The 9,223-nt window shown below is 48.1% G+C and overlaps 1 protein-coding gene across 2 annotated transcripts in view; it reads left to right on the forward strand.

Moving 5' to 3' along the window:
- The window catches only part of INAVA (innate immunity activator), a 47,263-nt gene that overhangs the window by 30,789 nt on the left and 7,251 nt on the right, over nucleotides 1-9,223 (forward strand). For both annotated transcript variants that reach the window (XM_006038420.3, XM_006038421.3), the window contains exons 5-7: nucleotides 2,722-2,950; nucleotides 5,415-5,468; nucleotides 5,788-6,031. In XM_006038420.3, coding sequence (XP_006038482.1) covers nucleotides 2,722-2,950; nucleotides 5,415-5,468; nucleotides 5,788-6,031 — 527 coding nt within the window. The remainder of the gene's footprint in view (nucleotides 1-2,721; nucleotides 2,951-5,414; nucleotides 5,469-5,787; nucleotides 6,032-9,223) is intronic.

A 9,223-nucleotide genomic window follows, 5' to 3' on the forward strand; every position in this document is an offset into this window, starting at 1 on the left:
CTTTCCCTTTGTGTGCCTGAATAGTAGTTTCCATGCATGGGAGTAGTATTTTTGGTTCTTACACACTTGTTGCAATTCAGTTCCCCCTACACTGTGGACACATAAGCATGCACATGTAGACTGACCATGTGCAAGGCCCAAATATGAGCATGTACACTCAGGTCATGAAAATGTAGCTGCCCCATTGGAAACAAGGGTCTAACCTAGATCCCAGGATTTCCCCCATCTAGGGGACCAGGCATCTTACTGAGCCACATCCCTTCTAGCTTGCTCTCCTGATTCAGCAGCCACATATCACCCTCTCTTAGTTGTCCAGGGAGCCAGCTTCAGAAAGGACACAGGAAAAGGTCCTGGACAATGCCTAACCTCTGGTGTGGTGGTGTAACAAGCCATTATTGCAATGGTGTTGGGACATTGGGGTGCCCCTCAGCCTCAGGCCTTGGTCCACTGTTCTTCTGCTTGCTGAGTGAAGACAGAGTAGGTTTCACCCTTGAGATAACTCCTTATCCCAGCAAACCTCCATCTTATCTGCCCCAGACCAGATCTTGCAGCTGCAGCAGAGGAAGTTTACCAACTTTGGGGGCTTACACCCTTTGATTTGAAAAATATAGTAGGTCCTCATTCCTGTAGGAGTAAAATGCCTGTAGCTGTTAATTGCTCTGAAACCACACCTACTGTAGACAATTAGTAAGGTGTGTAAAACAGCAAAAAAGATTTATTACACAAGCAACATAAATCATACAAACAAGTTTAACTGGAAGTTGGGAAAACAGAATGCCAGAAATGAACAGAGAGATTACCTTGCTCTGCTTTTTTCTTGCTAGAAAGCAATCCTTTTCCTCTGCCCAAGGAACAGTTGTCCTGTCCTTCTTATGCCAACTCCTTTGATTTTTCTTCTGTAACTAAACCAGATTATGGAGCTCTGCTTCATTCTCCTGCTGCTGTGTGTGGTCTTTTCCCCTACCCCCTGCTCCAGGCTGCAGAGCTCTTGTGGTCGCCCAGCAATCTGGGGACGGAGATGCTCCTGGGTTTCCAGCTGTTGCTCCTTAGAGATCACTCCAGGCATTGCTACTCCAAGATCATCCCTGACCAATGCGTGTTTAAACTGTTCTTGAAAACCTCCAATGATGGAGAGTCCACAACTTCCCTAGGCAGTCTATGCCACTGCCTCGCTATTCTAACAATGAAGAAGTTTGTCCTGCTATGCAGTCAAAGCATATTTTGCTGCAGCCTCTCGCTATGTGGTCCACAGCCTGCTCTCTGCAGGAGAAAAGGTGTTTTCCCCCCTCCACATAGCAGTCCTGGGGGCTGAAGTCGCACGGGTGCTAAGGCACACAGTTGTATAGCCTAGAGAGGTTGCAAGTTTGACACCATAGCAGAAGTGCTCATGGTGTGACCCTGTCAGATTGCAATGAATCTGCAAATTCCACTAAATACCTTGTTACAAGGACATGAAAAAGAAACGAAAGAATAACAGGCCTTTAGATGTTTGAAGGCAGCTATTATGTCCCTTCCTAATTATCTTTTCTGCAAGATGAACATGCCTATTTCTTTCAACCTTTCCTCATGTGACTTGTTTTCCAAACCCTTAATCATTTTTATTGCCTGCCTCTGGGCCCTCTCTAACTTAACACTGAACGTTATATCACCTTTCTGGCTGATTGAGATGTATAGCAATCTCAAATGTAAACTCTCAGAGATTCATTTCCCTTCTGCAAGCCAGGGTTCCTCTATTGTCTGGTCTGAAGATATTCCTGATGCTTGCTTTAGCAACCACTTCATTGAACGATTCAAGTCATATCTTAAATATAGAAAATAGAGTCACATCAAATAGCATAGTTCATACAAACATACATGATAACCCTGAACGTAGTTTAGCACTAGCTGTAAATAGAGAAAAATAGAAATTCCCAAATAGAGTACGGGAAAATATCTAGGCATGACACAAGTTGAACCCCCAACATTGGTGCTGTATTTGAGAGGATCTTTGAGAGGTGGTTAGAGCATTGTGCTGCAGAACTGAAAGATGGGGTTAAAAAAATCTCTGGATAAGGATGGGGGAGATGTGGAGGGAGTCACGGTCTCCTGCTTCCTGGGCAAGTGCCCAAACCACTCATATATTAATGCTAAAAAATAGGAGGCTGTCTTCTCTTTCCTGGAGGTATGCATGTAAGTGACATGTCTGTCTGCCCAGGATGTTGTTTTCTGCACATGCTCATGTGTCCACAGCGCAGGGGTGTGCTTAACTGCCAAAAAACACCACTTCTGTAGACAGAAAACTGACACTGAGGTGCACAAAAGGAAGTAGATTTGTAATTACCAGATGTTATTGCCCCTTCACTCTGGATTGTGTTTAACCTGGATACAGATGATCACCAGAAATGACCTCTCCCCTTTTGAATTGCAGGGGCTTGGAAGGCAAGTGGATCATCTTCAGAGCCTTTGAAATCATAGAAAGCCCAGCTGGGTGGCAGTGTTATAAATGGGGTAAAAGTGAGGTGCAGCAAGCTTGCTTTAGAAGAGCTCAGTTGGCTACCCCAGCAGGACACTTAAATTCAGGGGTATTGAAACCTAGCTGGTTCCTGTCCTGTCCCAACGTACAGTATTGGGCCTGGCTGGACACTGTAAAAATGAGTTTTCTCTTGGCCTTGAGTATTTTGGGGTGGAGGGTAAACTTGCAGGCTCTGTTCCATGGATTGTATCTCCTCTTACTCTGCACAGGACCCTCTGAGCAGGCTAGAGAGAGACCTGTCTCTGCAGATGCAGATTGTGCAGGCTGCTCATCACCTCTTCATGGAGGAGAACATTAGCAAGCAAATCAAGAAGCGGAGGAAGAGTGCTGTGCTGAAGGAGGAGAAGAAGATGAAAGAGCTGGAGAATGCCCTCAATGAATGCCGTCTAATGGCTGGACAGAAGCTCATGCCCAAGGCCAGCACCACAACCACTGAGGGTGAGCCACGTGCATCTGCAGCTCTCAGCATACTGCTCAATCAAAACCTTCTCAGCTTTAGAGAGTGGGCATGGAAGCCATTTGGGGCAGCTCCATATGGTCAGCCAAAGGTCAGCTCCTCTCTGACTTGCCTAGCACCCAAAGAGCAGCTTGGCTCTATGTCTAGCTGTGCCACTGACCAGGCTCTCCTGGGAGCTGGCACTGAGTGCCTCCACCAGCTGTAGGGTTTGTCCTGCCCACCCCCCAGGACAAGCAGAGCCCTTTGGGAAGCAAAATGTGTCCCACAGCTGCAGCCTGCCCCAGTGGGCGAGAGATGACACCTGTAACTCCATAACAGCATGCACTAAGCTGTGCAGGGAATGCACTTAGGCTTGCAGGGGTTGCCCAATGGGTGAGCCCTTCCAAAGTCAATCTACAGCTCCCCCCCTACATGGCTTTCCATGTTGCCTTACACATCTTGCCCCTGGCTTGGTCACACTGCCCATGGACAGTCATACATACCAGGTTTGAAAGGGCTTAGCAGTAGATATGAAGAAGGGAAGCACTGATTATCTGGTCCCTGCAATGTGGGGATTCCTCCAGGACTCCTGAAGTTAAGATGTCCTGAGCATTCGATCTTACTACCTTTATATTAGTTGCCACAAAATAGCTACCAGTTATAAGGCTTCCCCTCAGTTTATGGCAGCATATTCTAGAGTTAAAACTATTCTAGCTAAAAGGCAAAGGCCATGGGGTGAGTGAGTGGGGCAATGCGCCCATCAAGTTTTCCCTAGAACTAATGTAGATGCTCCCTACAGTGTCCTTAGCTGGGAATTCTGGTTTTTATCTTGTTAATTCTGTTACCCATCCCACTTTTTCTTGAGGGCGAACACACTCTCCTCCAGCTTCATGTTACCGCCTAGAGTTTCTTTTCTCCAAAACTTACGGTTTCTCCTCTAGGACTGCCATAGCCTGTCTGTCTCCATCAAAATTTCCCTTGTGTTACCCCAGTGAAGGGCTGTGGTCAAGGCCAAAGACAGCAGTGTGCTTAATTAATTAATAATATTTTATATTTTTACTGGGCCTCAAACCTCTTTGCATACATTAATCCAGGGGTTGTCAACCAGGGGTTTTTGGTGTATCCCCAGGGGTACTTGGAAAGGTGCTAGGGGGTACACGTGAGCAGGCAGGGATGGAGCGCCACCAACCACACCCCATGCCACCGCCTCCCAGAGGGCAAGGGCAGTGGCTCCCGTCTGCCCAGCTGGCTGGACATGGGGAGTGGGGAGCTTGCACGCAGCAATGGCCACCACCATTCACCACCCCACACCACCACGTGCAAGCCCCACCCCTGCTCTGCATCCAGCTGCTGCCACCAGAAGGTGTACACTCCATAAAAAAGGTTGAAACCCCCTGCATTAATTGGTTAAAACTTCACAACAGCCCTGGGAGGCAGCTAGCTATATGGAGATATATGTGGCTGAGAGGTAAATACAGATATTTTGAAGCATGTCTGAAATGCAGCCTCCTCTTGGGTAAGGGACAGAATGCAACAACGAATAACCAGCAACAAAGAATAGTCTCCAAGTGAAACCAAAGAGTCTGGGATGGGTTGGAAGGATGGAGTTTACGCTGGAATTTGATCTGTGATGCAGCTGAAAAGGAATGTTTTTATCTACTCATCTTGTTCACAGTTTTGCAGTGTCCTGTCTACCAGACAGCTGGGCAGATCAGAGGCTGCTGCAATTGCACAGACTCATCTCAAAGGAGAGAAGGGGAATTCTAGATGCCATGACCCTCTTACCATCCTGTCCCCTTAGATAGGTCAGCCAGAGTGCCTGCAGGAAATGGATAGGAGAGAAAGCGCTGCTAGGGAGAAGACAGTTCTGTCTAGGCTCTCTGGTCTGGCATTTTCCAGGGGGCATCCTGAGTAAATGCTTGGAGGTGAGGCTGAGCTTCCCCCATCATGAAGAATGCAAGCTGTGGGCAGCTGAAGTTGAAAGTGTATAAGAGATACCTCTTCTTCATAAATTTTCTCACCATGTCTCACCTCTTCCTCTTGAGGACATGCAGCCACTTCCTTTCTAGCACATGAGAAACTTTGGGAGAAATGTTTCAAATACACCTGAGGAGCTTAGGAGTACATGCAGCATGGGCGACTGGTGCCTCCCAAGTCTGGGGGGGCACCAGATCACCAGCGGGGGGGAGGGGGTCCCCCAGCGGCTGATCGCCGAGCCAGCGGCGAAACCAGAAGTGCACTTTTGGTTTTGCAGCTGGTGCTTCCAGGGGGTGCGCAGCCGATCTCAGGGGGTGCACATGCACCTGTGTGCACCTGCTACACATCACCAATGCATGCATGCATGTAGTTTTGATGCTCAGGGGGTTCTACACTCCTGAATTCAGAGTCCTTATCCAGATCTCTTCTCCAGCACAGTTTTTTTTCCCTTCTCTCATCTGTGTTGCTTCCCCTATTTTTTCCATCTAGAGCTGAGCATATCAGATGATAGCTCCTTGTTGGACACCAACCTGCAGGAAGAAGGTAAGGCATTGACTTGATGCTGTAGCCAGTGAGAGCCACTAAATCAGTGGGGGCTGAATGGGTAGAGCAAAGCCTGGCATGCTCCTGAGATGCTGCATGGGTGGTGTGTGGCCTAAATCTGAGTTGTCTGCTTCATGCCCACTGGAAGCCCTGGTCTGAGTGCTATTTGATTTGAGCAGAACCATGCAAGTACAACTACAGGGGTGGACTTCTGGGCCATAACAGGACTGGAGCTCAGACCTGCAAGGAGGGGACATGTTTTACTATGCAGTTTTCACTGTCTTGGTCCATGATGGCATATCATATCATTCCCTTTCAGAGTACTGCCAGGCTCCAAATCATCAGACTGTCCCAGAACTCCTGGTGCCAGTTGAACCAGGCACCCCGGCTCTGTCCTCCTGTTTGGCCCATCCCAAGAAACACAAGGGGCCACAGCCCACGTGCTGTGAAATAGCAGGGCTGGAACGCACACCTATCCAGAACAGCCCGTGGAAAGAGACCAGCCTTGATAAGCCATATGAGAAGCCCAAGAAGCCATCTTTGGAGTCTAGCAATGTATCAAGGTATAGGTCCTATGTGATACCACCCCTCTCACCCCTGTCTCTACTTTGGGGATCCTGCCATCCAGTCTGTGTTTGGATCTTGAGGATAAGACTGGGAACATACCTGTGTAAAGGAAAGAAACAGTTTGGCTTCCTAAGGCAGAGAGTTAAAAAACCAGGTGGTCAGTGTTGTCCCGTGGGCAGCACCATTCCCTCTGAGCTGAGCTATGTTAGGGTGGCCTCTGTGCATCTGTCAGCTGAGTCCAGGAACTGAGGTCATAGAGACTTACACTGAGTATAAATCCTTTGGCACTCGTTCTGAGAGCATTGTCTTTATACCTCGTATCCTGGCCAGATTCCAGCTAACCATGGCGTTTTTGCTTGGTTGTGGTGCTCTTCATTCCTTGTACTAAAATGTTGTGTTCGGTGCTGCTGCTGCTGCTGCTTTCCACGGGTGCACAGACAGGTATTTGGCCTTCTCTCCCACATCTCCTGATGAAGGTATCGTCTTCCTTACACTGGTCTTATTCAGTTTCAGTTGCTTTATAAACCCATACTAAGTGGAAGTTTCTATGAACACATTACTGGGATGAACATCTTTTCCATTTTCTCTTCCTTTCCTTTCTTTGCCTTTCCTTCCTTTTTATTTCTTATAGGGAGTGTGATGTCCTTGGGTGGAGCACTGGTGCTAGGAGCTGAACCTTTGATTTCTACATCTAAAAAGCACATGCCTATATTGCCAGGCCTAAAGGAGCCAGATGTTTTAACCTGAAGGCTGTAGTACTCCTAAGGCTCTGCGAGTCTGAACTTTGTGGACAGCCAAAAAGTCTGTCTACACTGCAGCCACTGCCTCATCCATAGAAGCACTAGGTTCTGGTTAGATGAGGACAGAGTCCTACCTCTCAGCTCTCACATATCCAACCTCACACAGCGTGACTCTGGATCCGAGGCCCAGCATGGGTTCACTGCCGAAGTATTTACCCGGCTTCTCAGATTAGTTTTTGTCGCTTGCATTGAGCTCCACACTTTTTCAGCTACACCGCCAGTCTTAGATACGATACGGCTGGCTTGAGGATGTGTGCACCTACTGCAGTGACATCATACCCAGAGCCACACTGCTGGAGAGTGGGTTAATGACAGAAGGGGACAGGGGCTCTGTCCTCATCTAACTGGAATTCAGTCCTCTGTTACCAGGCAAGGAATCATGCCAGTATTGGGAGACGCTGGCTGTCAGCTGTCCCACATCTGTCTCTGCTTGCTGTGTTTCTCCCCGGCATCCCAGCTTTGATGCTCTTCCCAGTATGTGTGCCCAGCCGTGCAATTCAAAGGATGTCCAAAATGCCCCTATACTCATTGTCCCCAACTATGCACAGGCCTGGGTCCAGGACTCTGCCAACATTAGAAATTCAAGGCAGGAGGGGGTAGTCCCAATTCATAAAGTGATACACAGAGACAGGATTGGCATCAGGGGCAGAACTGAGCTAGGTAGACAGGGAATCAGATAACTAGGCCTGTCCAGAGCAAAAGAAATCAGTGGGATCTAGTGGGTTCAGCACTGGACTTGGAATCAGCCAGCCAGAGTTCTGTTCCCAGCTCTGGCACTGGCATGCTGGGTGACCTCGGCCAAATCACTTCCCATCCTTCTGCACCAGTTTTCACTAGGGGTGCACTGATAAAGATTTTCTTGGCCAATATCGATAGCTGATGATTAACCAACCAATCATATCGGCCAATGCTGATCTAATAACCAATATTTAGTAATAGTGCAAGGCATTTTAAACTACTAATATAAATAAACCTTTTTGTTTTTGGTTTGTTTTGCATTTATAACACACACACATCTACATACTCCGGCTCTTGATGAGGAAGGCAGTGATTGCCATATTCGCACGCACGTCACCCCTTCACGCATGGCTCCTACCCTCTCCCCATGCAGCCTGTGCTGCCATCCTGGGCAAGCAGGGCAGACCCTTGGGCGAACAGCAGCACTGGGCACATTTAGAGCCCCAGAGCATGCTGCTGCCTCAACACCAGTGGCCCTGTGCAGCACAGCTCCTGTGGCTGTGGGGAAGAAGTCCCTTTTGCAAAGGCGCCCAGTGCCCAGTGGTGTAGGATGTCCCTCACGTGGCACGTTACCCTTCCTGCACACAGCCCAGCATCTCCACAGCAGTCCCAGCACTCAGACCCTGGCCATGGCAGCTGCAGCAGGAGGCAGGAATGGTCCCTTTGTTGCTGAGTACAGTGCCCTGTGACTGCTCCCAGGCACCCCCTCCCACTGCTCACTGGGACCTGTAGTCTGCCATGGGCTCAGACCAGCAGTGGGATCTGGGGACTGGACTTCACTCACTGGAGTGCTCTGGGCACGTGGCCTTAATTATCAGCCACAATGATAAAAAAAAAGCCAATAGCTGATAATGTTGTTTCTCCTTTTATCGGTGCCAGTCTAATAGCCAACTGATATAAGGGTGCACCCCTAGTTTTTGCCCCTCCACCCCTCACTTCTCTGTGCAGACTGTGAGCTCTCAGGGGCAGCAGCTCTATCCAGCACCCAGTACAATGCATCCCTGATTCTGGTTGCCAGCCTTGGTTTCTACTCTAATAGGAATAAGGGCTTGTCAACACAGGAACACTCAGAGAACTTAATATGAATTAACTACAAGTGTGACTTCTAATAGATAAATAATTAGTGAAGTAAACTAAATCAAACTAAATCCACTCTAATACTGAATGGCAGTGTCTATGGGCATCTATGCATGTACTTGGGGGGGAGGGGGTTCTTTAATTAGAGCGGCTCTAATTAAAGCACTCACAGCATGACATGTATTCAGTGCTCCATGCTTCAGAATGGTGGCGGGGGCACTTAAACTAGAGCATGTTGGATGATCTTTAGTTAAAGTGCCCCTGCCACTATTTTGAAGCTTGGGAATGCTGAATAGATGTGATGCGGAGGCTGCTGGAGCACATTAATTAGCATGCTCCAGCAGACTCAATTAATCATACCAGAGCAGACATCTGGCACATGTATAGATTCCCTATGTGAGGATGTAATGCAGTTTAAGTTATGCACTTTAAAAGTTGATTCAGACCCATTTTCCTGAGTGTCTTATGTAGATAAACCCTAAGAGAGGTGATAACACTGAGATCCTGGGAGAAATACAAATGGTGTGCATTTTACATACAATGTCAATGAGATGGGGGAGCACAGGAAAGAGT

Source organism: Alligator sinensis, unplaced genomic scaffold (assembly GCF_000455745.1).
Source record: "Alligator sinensis unplaced genomic scaffold, ASM45574v1 scaffold1638_1, whole genome shotgun sequence".
Taxonomy (NCBI): Eukaryota; Metazoa; Chordata; order Crocodylia; family Alligatoridae; genus Alligator; species Alligator sinensis.